A 13,404-nucleotide genomic window follows, 5' to 3' on the forward strand; every position below is an offset into this window, starting at 1 on the left:
ATCAGTATTACTTCGTTCAGTTACGTATTGCTATCTTTCACCCCCCACTGAATCAATGAATTCCGCGAGAAATGTTCAGAAACGGTCGATATGTCGGAACACCTGTAGCAAAAATATCATGTCTTGGTTTTGCTATTTATTTTATTGTTATTAGATATAGTTTAAATGTGTTGATGTTGGTTAAATATAGTTTTAAATTGTTATAGAATTCACCATCTTTCATAGCAAATATTATTTTCGTTTTAATTGATGCTCAAAGCTAATTTTTTTTGCATTACAACCGGTGCCGTTCAAAGCCTACTTATTGAAAGCGGGCGAATTTTTATATACTCTATATCTCGAAGAGGAATCGAGCAAAAGTATCAAGTGTGTTACTCTTTTTGGAAGGTAATTTTAAATTATTTCAATAAATTAAAAATATACAGGGTGTCCCATAAAAAAATCAAATTTTCTGTTGATAATTCTTAAATTATTAATTTTAAAAAAATTATACTTAAACCAAATTCTACGTAAAAAGGTGCTTTGAAATGTTTTAATAAAAATACAAAATTTTCCATAACAAAAGATTTCGCGGGCTGTTAAAAATGCATATTTTGAAAAAACACCCGTAACTCGAAACGGTAACAGATATCTTGATATGCGGTTTCACCATCATATTTTTTGACAAGTAGGCTCCAGACACCGATATTAGTTTTTGTCTATCTCCTATAGAACAGGGTGTTTGTCCATTTAAAAGCGTCGAATTTGACCAACCCTGTACAAGATAGCCTAATAGCCGTAAAAAACTCACTAACTATTAGAATATTTTGAAATTTTTTTTTTTTTTTTTTTTTTTTTTTTTTTTGTGTTTAAAGTTGTTTAAAGATGTTTGTGAAAAACTTTTTACAGTGGAACAAAAATTAATTATTATTAATCAATGGATATTATGAGTTATTGACTTACTCTCTCCTGCTACTTTTTTCTCTGGAACTTCTGCCACCATCCGACGAAAAATTGCCCTGACTTTTCACTATTTCCAAAGTCAAATTCTGTTTATTTTCGTGGTTCTTGACTTGGTCGTCACCAGAAACGTTGTCCAAGATCGTCTTGATAAAATCAATATTCGGTTCTTTCTGAACCAGTTTGAATAGTTCAGCTAATTGAGTATCATTGTCGGTATGTTCGTCTTTATGTTGCTTCAAGGTGTACTGCAGCAGTTTGATCAGTATTTCCTCTTTAGGATTCTGTAAAAGAACAGTAATATTTAATAAGAAACTCGCTAGAGGTGAAAAAGTTCATTAAAAATTCTGTAAATCATTGATAAACAAGTATCGTTGTACCGTATAATCGAAAAAAAGGCGTCAAAGACGGCTGGGAATGACAAAATTTTGGCGAGGTCAATCTCTAGATTTCATTTACTTTACTTAATCGAAAAATAAATTACAACCTTCTTAAAGCCAACTGGCCGTAAGCCCCATTAAAAAATAAAGAAGAATACGGGCCAAGTAAATGACGTCTAGGGCTTGACCTCGCTAAAATTATTTTTTTCTATTATTTCTTTGACGCCGTTTTTTTTTCGGTCGTATGGTACAACTTGTATATTTGATCTAAATAAACCATTGAATGATAAGACGGAAATAGTACAGTGTTCTGGCACGCCAATCGTTGCATTTTTCACTCCAACTATCGCGTTTACTCCAAGTTCCCCAATTAGTCCGCAGTTTTATCTCGTACCAGTTACTCCGAGGTTCTTATTTAGAGCCAGACCCATAGACATTATAAGATATAGATTACAGAATTCCATACAGTGTGACCCAGAAAATTGTCCGTTTATATTTAAAAACTTTTTTATTATAGCATTCATATTTAAAAATATCTTTAAATATCTCACAAACCAAAGTTTTTAAACAAATTAAACCCTTCTAATAAATGTCTTATTTTATGTCCAAGAATCCAAAAATGAAATAAAATACCGGGTGTTCCGTAAGAAAAAATATAACTGTGGTATGGATCTTAGTTATGACACACCCTGTACATTTCAAAATAATTTTAAATTATGCACATTGCCTTCCCACATACACCCATAAAATATTTTGTTTCTACAACTTTCCGTTTTCGTATAATCAACCGAGGTGAATGAGGTGCGTCACCCTGTATAGTAATATAATTTCGTTTTCATTCTTTGATAGAATTTTAATTAACGTCATATTTTTTGCTGTTTTAAAATGTTAAAGGAACCCATTTTTTTAATTAAACTGCCCGTCAAGTTAAATACCACAGCGATTTTTTTACTCATTTTCAACGAATTGTAACTTTGAAAAAAATTGACCAATTTTGTTGATTTTTTTAGCATATTAAAGATCGTTTTTCGTAGATTGATCTGATTTTTCTAAATTTTGTATGAGATTTAGTTTTCTATGATATACAGGGTGTGAAAAAAAGGAATGTAATTTTTTAAATTTTGTGTTGCTGCAATTTTTGCTAAAAACAAAATTTAACTAGAATATATAGTTCTGGGTAGCTTAAGACTAATATCTCGGGACGTATTTGGAATTTTTACGATAACTCATCGGGAATAAAAGATAATCAATTTTTACTATCTAGTATTTTTCTACCTTTTCTTAAGAGATATGCTAACAAAACTGAAATTAACTTTAAAATTGTAGGATATTCGTTACTTTTACAATGTAAAATTAAAAAAAAAATGATTTAACTAACGCAGTTTAATACAGAATCTCTTAAAAATACGACCAGCGAAAAAGTAAAATTATTTTTTTTAATATTCTGAACTTAACAGCCCATAAGGTTAATATAAAAGCTCGACACGTATTTGATATTTTTGTAAAAACTCTTTTTGTGTCTAAAAATCTGTAGTTTAGCTGCAACTTAGTAGTTTTTTTTTTAATTTCACATTGTAAAAGTAACGAATATCCTACAATTTTAAAGTTAATTTCAGGTTTGTTAGCATATCTCTTAAGAAAGGTAGAAAAAATACAAGTTAGAGTAAAAATTGATTATCTTTTATTCCAAATGAGTTATCGTAAAAATTCCAAATACGTCCAGAGATATTAGTCTTAGCTATACCACAACCCAGAACTTAAAATTCTAATTAAATTTTGATTTTTGGCAAAATGGCAGCAACACAAAAATTACATTCCTTTTTTTCACACCCTGTATATCATAGAAAACTAAATCTTCTACAAGATTTAGAAAAATTAGATCAATCTACGAAAAACGATCTTTAATATGCTAAAAAAATCAACAAAATTGGTCCATTTTTTTCAAAGTTACAACTCGTTGAAAATGAGCAAAAAAATCGCTGTGGTATTTAATTTGACGGGCAGTTTATTTATGTTAGGACACCTATTTCCTTTAGTTATATCGGCGTTTTATCTATTACTTTTAACATCTATGGGCGTACCCCGAACCACCCTGTAATAAAAGCACCCCGCAGAGTGATTCAGACTTCCAAAATAGAACACCAAGATCGATTTCAGCTTGTTTTTCCGTATTTTCCCAAGAATTTTCCTCATTTTCCGTTGTCTAGGTGAAGGTTTGACACAAACCCGGAGAAAACTTCAAACGTATTTCAAATTTAAAAAAAAACGTCAAAGAAAAGTCAAAACAATATAAATTAGTTTGTCGAAAAGATTTTACACTTGATATTATGGTATGTAACATTTACTAGCTTATTTTTTTTAGAAATGTTATTTAGAATAATAATATTAATTATTATAAATCTATACTAATATATAAAATCCTTAATACTGATTAGGTACCCATACACCAGCGTTCTTTCCTGCAGGAATGTCTAATCCCGCTGGAAAGAACGCCAGTTAGTGGGTATATGCACGACACATGCACCTTCCGTCTTTCTTGTCAGGATCTACTGGCGTTCCAGCCCGACAAGATAAAACGTGTAAAAAATTTGTATTAGTGGTTTGGGGTCATTTCATTTGAGAGAGATGATATCCGTGTGTTCTCTCCTGTTAGGAAAGTCTGTTGTTAAAAACGCCAGGTAGTTTTTTAAGTCTTAAATATTTATTAGCTAGTTAGTGTTTTACGAATTAATTACGATGAATTTTTGTATGTATGGACTAACTAATTTTAACAGTTCATCAAAATGTTATTAGAATCCATTCTTAAATAATTTTGGAAATCGGTAGGCTCACTTGTCCGTAATTCGTAACAGATACATATTGCTGTACATTTTCCGTTTCTGAAAGCCACTTTGATCACATGCGGCGTTTCTGCTTTTCTTAAACAAAACTTCACTGCAATATTAAATACAGCAATTGCAATTATTCTTTAGGGTTTCATCTTAATATTAATAGTTTAATAATAATAAAAAATAAATATTAATATTATTATTCAAAGCACACCACTTGTTTACTTGTATTGCACAACACAAATTTTATAAAGTCAAATCTCACGATCCTTAGTAAAATGATCATCTAGCGGGAAAATTTTAATAATCGTGTCACATTTACAGTACAAAAACTAAATCCTTTAAAAACTGCAACGAAAGGTATTTTGTGTTAGTGGGCTTTACAAGGAATATAACTCCTTCAAAAAAGAACAGGCCAGTCTTACAGTAAAAACTGACAGGAAATTCAACAAGATTGCGTTTGTGTTAGTGGGATTGGACCTTCGTTCTTTCCTTTCAATTTTTTGACAAGAAAGAACGCATAAGGAAAGAATTACAGGAAAGAACGCTGGTGTATGAGTACCTATTAATCACGATCCTGCTCAAACCATTCAACGTAAGAAGCTCAATTTTGGCATACAGGTTGATTCTAGGGTGAAGAGGTTCGATAAGAAGGGATTTTTCGAAATTCCAGTTCCAAGAGGGTGAAACCACCCCTCAAATATTACAATATTTTTTATTTAAAAAACCGTCAAGTTTCCGAAAAAAACGCTTAAACACGTATATTTTATTTTGTTTTTTTACATATTTTAAGATTTTTTAAAAATGTATACAGAGTGTTTCGAAAAATCTGGTAATTGATTAATCACGATCCTGCTTAAAGCGCTTGACGTACAAAGCTGATTTTTGAAAACAGATTGACTTTTAGGGTGTAGAGGTTCGATAAGAAGGATTTTTTGAAATTCCAGTTCCAAGAGGGTGAAACCACCCTCAAATATTACAATATTTTTTATTTAAAAACAATCAAGTTTCCGAAAAAACGCTTAAACACGTATATTTTATTTTTTGTTTTTTTACATATTTTAAGATTTTTTTAAAAATGTGTACAGGGTGTTTCTGAAAATCTGGTCATTGATTAATCACGATCCTGCTTAAAGCGCTTGACGTAAAAAGCTGATTTTTGGAAAACAGATTGACTTTAGGGTGTAGAGGTTCGATAAGAAGGGATTTTTCGAAACTCGAATTCTAAGGGGTGAAACTATCCCCTCAAATATTAAAAATATTAGTTTTTCGGAAAAACTCATATTTTGAGATTTTTTATAAATTTATACAGGGTGTTTCATAAAATATGACCATTGAGTAATCACGATTCTGCTTAAACTGCTTGACGTTTAAAGCTGATTTTTGGCAAACGGATTGACTGTGGGGTGTAGAGGTTCGATAAGGAGGGGTTTCTCGAATCTCAAATTCCAAGAGGGTGAAAAACGCCCCCTCAAATATATACATATATTTGTTATTTAAAAACGATTAGTCTCTCAAATGCTTGGACAAGCATACTTTATTTGTTTTTTTTTACATACCTATTTTTAAATTTTTTAAAAAATCATACAGGGTGTTCCAAAAAGTTGGGTAATTTCTTAACCACGATTCTGCTTAAACTGCTTGACGTAAAAAGCTTATTTTTGGCAAACGGATTTTTCGAAAGTCACATTCCAACGAGATGAAACTACCCCTCAAATATTACCAAGTTATATAATAATATCGCCATATTGTTTTTTCTCGTGCTGACATAAATGTGAGAAAATTTTATGCAGTTTGTATGTTAATGGAAATTCTTGCTTTGCTTTATCATTACCGTTACAAATGATTAATTCGATGCGAACGAAGTCGCTGGTACACGCTAGTAAATATATATATATAATCAAATTTAGCGCTAAATGTTATTTAAATTAAGTTGTAAGCAAAATAGGTGAAATATATATAAGTATAATAGTAAGTAATATATATAAAATAAGTATCATTGTGAATATAAATGAAAGTGTTTGGTATATCTATAATAAACAATACCGATCAGATAAAATACAAACCTACTGAACCGAAAAGAATATAAATAAAATAATAGTTGGAAAACCAATCATGCATTTCATCTATTTTATCTTACTAGCAAATATTGGTATTGTCATAATTTATAGCTCAGATTAAAACGCGTGATAGTTATAATATTTTACCAGTTTTTTACTAAATAATTTACTATTTTCAGAGTGCCCCAGCATCCAACGAACCCAAAACTTGCGCACAATGCAAAGAAACCATCACAGGAGTAAGTATATGATTGAAATATCCGATTTTGGAGTGGCCCTATTATTTAATATACCCAACTAACTCGTAAAATACAAATTATTACTATTAAAATAAATTGTAAAGTCAATATAAAAAATATTTAACTAACAAAATAATGCCTAAATCAGTTGATTTTACCATTCTTTTGAGTTTGTTTTAAGAAATAATTAATTCATTATAATCTACAGGGTGCCAGGTATTTTAACTGGTAGTAAAAAGGCTTGAAAATTTTACAATTTTCTTGGAATTTTTGGGGAAATTCTTTAAAAAACTTTTTAGTGTCGCAAGTTCATTCTTCTGTAAGCCCTGCAATGTTGCCACCTCCTGCCACCTTATATTTTAACACACCTTCATATACTTGCACTTAAAAAAAGTTTTGAAAGTTTTTTAGTTTTTAGTTAAAAACATAATTTCTTGATAATATGGCAACATAGATAGTAGATTAAATTTAGGAGAGAAAAACCCCAGAAAAGATACAGTGGTTCTGAAAATTTAAGCAAAAACTGATTTTTTTTGGAAATTTTCAAAGTAAAGAGAAAGTATGTTTTTTTTATCGAGATCTACTAACCCTGAAAATATTTGCACTTGTTTAACACTTACCTTGTATTTATTTAAAAAAAATACATTTATAACTATTTTAATTTGTAATATTGTTGTATTTAGTTGCATGATGTAATTTCATGCTCGTTTAAAGTATAAAGAAATATTTGGATTGGAAAAATGACTAATAGACGTGTTTGAAGTACAAACAAAATATGAGCAATGCAGAACAGCATAAATATGATAAGCCTTCAGCATGTGAGTGAAAAATGTCATTTCTATTTCTGTTAAAAAAAAATAGTAAGGTTTATCAGTGACAATATTATTGTCAATAAAAAATTCAATTTACTTGATATTTTAAGGCGTTAATTTTTCAATTGTCATAAAAAAGTTATCATAGTTCTCTTTTTTTTAAATGTAAACCTTTATTTCACTGCCAATACAATGCCAACCAAGCAAATACAGGGTGTCCCAGAAATAAGTGCAAGTATTTTAACTGGTAGAATACTTCAACCCCCACAAACACGCCTATAAGATTTTTCTAAGAAAATTCGAAATTTTTTGAAAAAATATTTGGAATTTTTTTTAGTTTTTAGTTAAAAATATATTTTTTTAATAATATGGCAACATACAGTATTGGCCATAAGTGGATGAACTTTGTTAAAATAATGGGTTTTTCCTAATATGTTTAAAATTAAAATTTGAGCTATATTTACTTGAAGTCTAGTGTCAGTGCTATAAAAGTAAATAGAATTGTTTTTTTAAAATGTGCTTTAATAAGGTAGCAAAAAATTTAAATTGAAAAAACTATTGGACAAAAGTAGATGAACAAAATATATATTTAATAAAAAAAAATATTATGTTAACAAAAACTGAAAAATTAACTTATAATTTACTAGTACTTAGTGTAATAACCCTTATTCTTAATTACTTTCAGACATCGCTTAGGCATGGATCCCAGAAGATTTTCAATTATAGAAAAATCGATATTTTTTCAAGACTCTTCCAAAGCTGCAAATAATTCTTCCTTATTTTTGTAGAATTTGGTCCTAATGTGTTGATCCAAAATTTCCCATAAATTTTCTGTTGGATTCAGGTCTGGGGATTGCGATGGCCATTTGAGAACAGTCACCATTTCATCTTCCAAAAACCTTTTAACCAATTGTGAGGCATGTTTCTTTCGGGTCGTTATCATGTTGGAAGTATTGTACAATTTGCATTTTTTCCTCCAAATAAGGCACTAAAAGGTTTTGTAAAATGTCTCTGTAGCCAAATCGATCCATTATGCCCTCAATTTTATGGAGAGGCCCCATCCCATACCCAGAAAAACACCCCCATACCATGATTGAGCCCCCACCATGTTTTACAGTGGGTCGCGTGTACTTTGGTAGCAATCGTGTGTTGGGAGGTCTTCTTACATGTTGAATTCCATCTGATGACACCAAATTAAACTTTGATTCATCACTAAAACAAACTTTTTCCATTGTGCCACAGTCCAGTTTTGATATTCCTTGGCAAATGCTAATCGGGCCTTCAATTTTTTTTGATAGCATTGCTTTCTTGGCGGGTCTTCGGAAAACAACTTCTGGTCAACTAATTTACGTCGGATCGTCCTTGTACTCACTGGTGGATAGCCCATTTCTTCAAGTTTTGCTTTTATCTTCGTTGACGGCAAAAAATGGATCTTGTGAAGAAATTCGTTTTATGGCTTTTTATCATATTGGGACCAACTTTTTAGGTCGTCCTGGTTTTCTTTTTATAGAGACATCTCCTCTCTCATTATATCTCTTTAAAATATAATGTACCGCTGATTTTCCAAGGCGTAATTGCTTAGCGATTTCCGATTGTTTCAAACCATCCTTAAAAGCATTCACTACTCGCAATTTAAGATCTGCAGACAAGTTAATTCCACGTGGCATGATATATCACAAGAGCTCAAATGTTTTTAAATCGCAATTGTTCATAAAAGCCGAACAAATGAAACTAACGATTTTTAAAAATATTTGGTTCATCTATTTTTGTCCAAGACAAAAAAAGCAATATTTGCCAATTCTCATCTATAAATGATAAGACTAACAGAAGAATTTATATTTGGTTGTAGTATTTTGGTGAGAATGTATTAAACTTTTAACATACAAAGGTACATAAAATAATTTTGATAATTTAACACCTCAAATCTGATTTTCTTCGCAGTTATTGGTATTGGTTCATCCACTTTTGGCCAATACTGTAGCTATTAGATTAAATTACCAAGAAAGAATATCCAGAAAAGATTCACTGGTTCTCAAAATTTTAGCAAAAAATAATTTTTTTTTAGAAATTTTCAAAGTAAAATAACTCCGTTATTTTGGACTTATTTGAAAAACGATAAAGACAAAATATGTTTCTTTTATCGAGATTTACCAACCCTTAAAATACTAAGTGCAAGTATTCATTTCTGGGACACCCTGTATTAATTAATACACATTAAAGAGATTTTGAGAACATTTTGAGAACCGCTGGCAATCAGCCGGATTATTCGACAACCAACGTTGCCACATGGTCATGAAAGTATACACTTAACTTGATTAAAATACTTCGTAACAGGCGATAAAAGAATCTGCAACAATTGTTGGGGATTTATTTAACTGATACCCAGTATATTTCTATAAGAAATACCATTCACATGAATCTTGCATTTAGTAAAGAAATGTTAATTAAAAACTCCCAGTTTTATTTTTGTGTTTGGTGTGAGCATATTCTACAGATAAAAATAAGTAAAAAAGTTCGTATAAATATATATTCTAAAATGCTTAGTTTCCGAAATACAGGGTGTAGAAGTTTCATATTTATTTCGATTATTTCCAAATAATTTATTGAGTAACTTGAATATTTGGATGAAAATTTTTGTCTGGGAGTTTTTTTGACATGAGAAATTTGATTTTGATGTCAATATGGCTCCTACATTATACGAAATTTTTTACTTATTTTTATATTTGGACCACCCTGTATATCTCCTAATTTCTTTTAACAAATTACATAGTACTTTGACAAAAATTCTGCATAACATTTGCGCTCCGAATGCTAAAATCCTAACAGCTACACGCTAACAATCGCTTTTAGAGCATTCTGACAGCACTGGGCAAAAGTTGGCACCCGGACCATTTCGTCTGTGACGGATGCAAGGAACCCATCACCGAGACCAAGTTCCACACCAACGAAGACAAGCCATATTGCGGCAACTGTCACGTCAAATTGTTCGCTAAAACTTGTCACGCTTGTGACAAGCCCATTTTGGACGTACGTATACGAAAAAAAAAACATATTGATAGGCTTGGTGCATTCTCCGCCGGTGCTGCCACCATCGGAGAATATCGTAAACAATTACGTACACGGGTTTAAATAGCGAGCATACGAAAAATTTACTATATGATTATTCTAAAAGTGTTAGGAACTATAATTTGTGAAAATTCTAAAAATATAAATAAAAAAGTAAATATTTTCATATCTTCAGGAGGTCTCTTGTATTATAATTTATTATTCCAGCTAAAAAAAACTTTTTAGATGATTTCTACTAGAACTACGGTAGCGTAACAAAAATAAACTTTAATAACTTGTGAACCCAGAATCCTAAGTCTGGCTTGAGGGTTGGGGATATTTCGCTACTGTGCAACCCATAACATTTGCAAAAAAATAAATCCAAAAAACATTCTTTAGGCAACTTGAAATTTGTTTATTCTTAAATTTTAGTATCTATTTAACCTAGAAATAAGTATGCCTGACTTTTTTTTCGAGTTTAAAGTGTAACCCGACCATTCCAAATATGTTTAATTATTATACCTGGAAAACATATTTTAGGCATTCTAAAATTTTTACGGCGTATTTATTAGATGATATTAAAAAATATGTGTTAATTGCCAGACGAATTCAATGGTATTTAATACTTGCCAGACGCGAATAAAGATTTTAAATGAGCGCGATAAGAAAGTAACACGTAACGTAACAGCAGGAGTCGTAAAAACTTAAAAAAAAAACTAACTAATATTGAATAAATAAAAAGAAACATTTTTTAATAAAAATGTATGATTGAAATCCTTTCAATAAGAAGACTTTTTAATTTAAGTATTTTGTATCTGAAAGAATAAAAAGACGAATAATTATTTAAAAATTACCATAATATAAAATATATTTTTTTCAAACGTCACAAAAATATAAATATTATTATACTTTTGTGTGACATATTATATTATTATTAATTTTTGCGACCTGATTGACAATATAAAAAAGTAATTTTAACGCCTAAGCATACTTACTTTTGATTCTATTTAGAAAGATTAACAAGGGTACTTTAATAAAATCCCAGAATACTTATTTTTTTAGCACTGTACAGTGTGTCCCATTTTGGTTGAAATCATAGGGTATCTCCGTTATTAGTGAAGATAGAAGGGTGCGGTTTGCACAAACCTGTCCCACTTTTTCGTCAAACGGAAGATGCTGCAAACAAAATTTTCATAGCCCTCTTCATTTCTGAGCTACAGGGTCTTTTCAAAAATTTTGCAATTAGGGACACCCCCTGTATCTCTGTTATTGTTAAAGGTATTGAGAAGGCGAAAACTGCTTATTGTAGAACTTTTTACGTAGAATACAGTGGCGTAGTCTGTTTTTCTACCAAAAAAATATTTTTGAAAATATGAACTAAAGTTATGTTTTTTCAAACGGAACACCCTATATATTTATAAATCATATGATCTGTTTTGCTATGAGCTTCTCAAAAATATATATCACTCTATATTTATTTTTACTATTTACTGCAATATTTAAAATATATCATTTTCTTATTAGTAGGCCGTGATAAATAACAAAAAATCAAAATGGTATTTACTAAAATAGTCATACACATATTAAAATTTATCTGGGATTGATATATTTTACTTTCGAAATAACTGTTACCACTGAAACTGTGAATATATTTTTCTTTTTTTATAACGGGATGGGTTTGCAAATATCTAAATCTTGAATTATTAAAGCATTTTTCAGGTGTTCGAAATTGTTGTAGTGCCCACGATATATTTCGTATTTCAAAAATCTCCAAAATCAGAAATCGAGAACGGCGAAGTCCGGGAATCGAGGAGGCTATCAAAATGTGTTCATTGGTTCCAATTCATTGATTTGAAAAATAATGATTTAACAGTATTCTAATATTTCCATAGTTATGAAGGGGAATGTTCCCCATCTTGCTGAAAGTATATTTCACGTAAATTAGCTAAAGGAATATCTAAAATTGCCGATACGATAGATTAGTCTTACGTATACACGTATTCCAAGATTTACAAATAGCGGTAGAGACTTAAGTTTCCCTAATATATAAAGAATTTATTAGCGGCTCCCAAAATAAAACAAGAGACAGATAGCAGTATACTTTTAATAATTCTTTAGTTTCTTTTATTATCAATCATGGCCTACTAATAAATATGATCTTTTAATAAAAACTTTTAAATATTGCAGTAAATAGTGAAAATAAATATAGAGTGATATGTATTTTTGAGAAGCTTATGCCAAGACAGATCATATGATTTATAAATATACAGGGTGATCCATTTAAAAAAACATAACTTTAGTTCATATTTTCAAAAATATTTTTTTTGTAGAAAAACAGACTACGCCACTGTATTCTACGTAAAAAGTTCTACAATAAACAGTTTTCACCTTCTCGATAGCTTTAACAATAATAGAGATACAGGAGGTGACCCAAATTGCAAAACTTTCAAAAAGACCCGGTAGCTCGGAAACGAAAAGGGCTATGAAAATTTTGTTTACGGCATCTTCCGTTTGACAAAAAAGTGAGACAGGTTTGTGCAAACCGCACCCTTTATCTTGCCAGACGCGAATAAAGATTTTAAATGAGCGCGATAAGAAAGTCTTATGAGTATCTATAAGCGCGAGAAAGATAGTTTATTGAGACCCGGTCGGCAGCCGATGCGGCTGACGTAACAGCATTTTGGAGTCGTAAAAACTTAAAAAAAACTAACTAATATTGAATAAATAAAAAGAAACTTGTAGTCTGTCTTCATCAAAAACAATAACTTTGTCAGTATAGTAAGCATACATCAGCATAGTAACTTTTTTACAAACTACACAACTTAAATGTTTTTTATCCATTGCGATTTAGTAGTTAGTAGCGAAATTCGTAGTTACTAAAATATTTATTTACAGTAATTATTCTAAACTATTTACACTATGCACGTCAATATTTATATTATAAATACATATTTGTACATGGTAACTTAATTCCAACAAAATAATCTCTGAATTAAAAGCCTGCAAATAATTGAAATGAAACCGAAAAAAAATAGTTTTTATGAAAATTTGAAGTACATACTCCAAAATATTGTTACGTCAGCCGCATCAGCTGCCGACGG

General features: G+C 30.4%; 3 protein-coding genes across 10 annotated transcripts in view; 1 reads left to right on the plus strand and 2 right to left on the minus strand.

Moving 5' to 3' along the window:
* LOC115888714 overlaps positions 1-13,404 on the minus strand; it is an 83,292-nt gene that overhangs the window by 44,140 nt on the left and 25,748 nt on the right. The gene's annotated exons all lie outside the window — the stretch shown is intronic.
* The window catches only part of LOC115888715 (transforming growth factor beta-1-induced transcript 1 protein-like), a 60,861-nt gene that overhangs the window by 41,079 nt on the left and 6,378 nt on the right, over positions 1-13,404 (plus strand). For 7 of the 8 annotated variants that reach the window (XM_030908514.1, XM_030908521.1, XM_030908515.1 and 4 more), the window contains 2 exons: positions 6,387-6,446; positions 10,109-10,285. In XM_030908514.1, the coding sequence (XP_030764374.1) occupies positions 6,387-6,446; positions 10,109-10,285 (237 nt within the window). Of the gene's footprint in view, positions 1-3,554; positions 3,650-6,386; positions 6,447-10,108; positions 10,286-13,404 lie in introns of those variants that run through there. The other variant, XM_030908518.1, reaches the window with a different exon arrangement.
* On the minus strand, positions 929-7,596 carry LOC115888717. The gene is made up of 2 exons (XM_030908522.1): positions 7,067-7,596; positions 929-1,223 (listed from the first exon to the last, which is right to left on the minus strand). The coding sequence occupies exons 1-2, from the start codon at positions 7,133-7,135 to the stop codon at positions 939-941; spliced, it is 354 nt and encodes a 117-aa protein (XP_030764382.1). The 5' UTR covers positions 7,136-7,596; the 3' UTR covers positions 929-938.

The sequence above is a fragment of the Sitophilus oryzae genome, unplaced genomic scaffold (genome assembly GCF_002938485.1).
Source record: "Sitophilus oryzae breed Bouriz unplaced genomic scaffold, Soryzae_2.0 scaffold_808_pilon_pilon, whole genome shotgun sequence".
In the NCBI taxonomy this organism is placed as follows: Eukaryota; Metazoa; Arthropoda; class Insecta; order Coleoptera; family Curculionidae; genus Sitophilus; species Sitophilus oryzae.

Excerpts from the sequence above, each read along its gene's own strand:
- LOC115888717 (XM_030908522.1), bottom strand. The coding sequence starts at position 7,135 with ATGCAACTAAATACAACAATATTACAAATTAAAATAGTTATAAATGTA. Across the intron at positions 1,224-7,066 it reads TTTTTTTAAATAAATACAAG|AATCCTAAAGAGGAAATACT; the intron begins GTAAGTGTTAAA and ends GTTCTTTTACAG.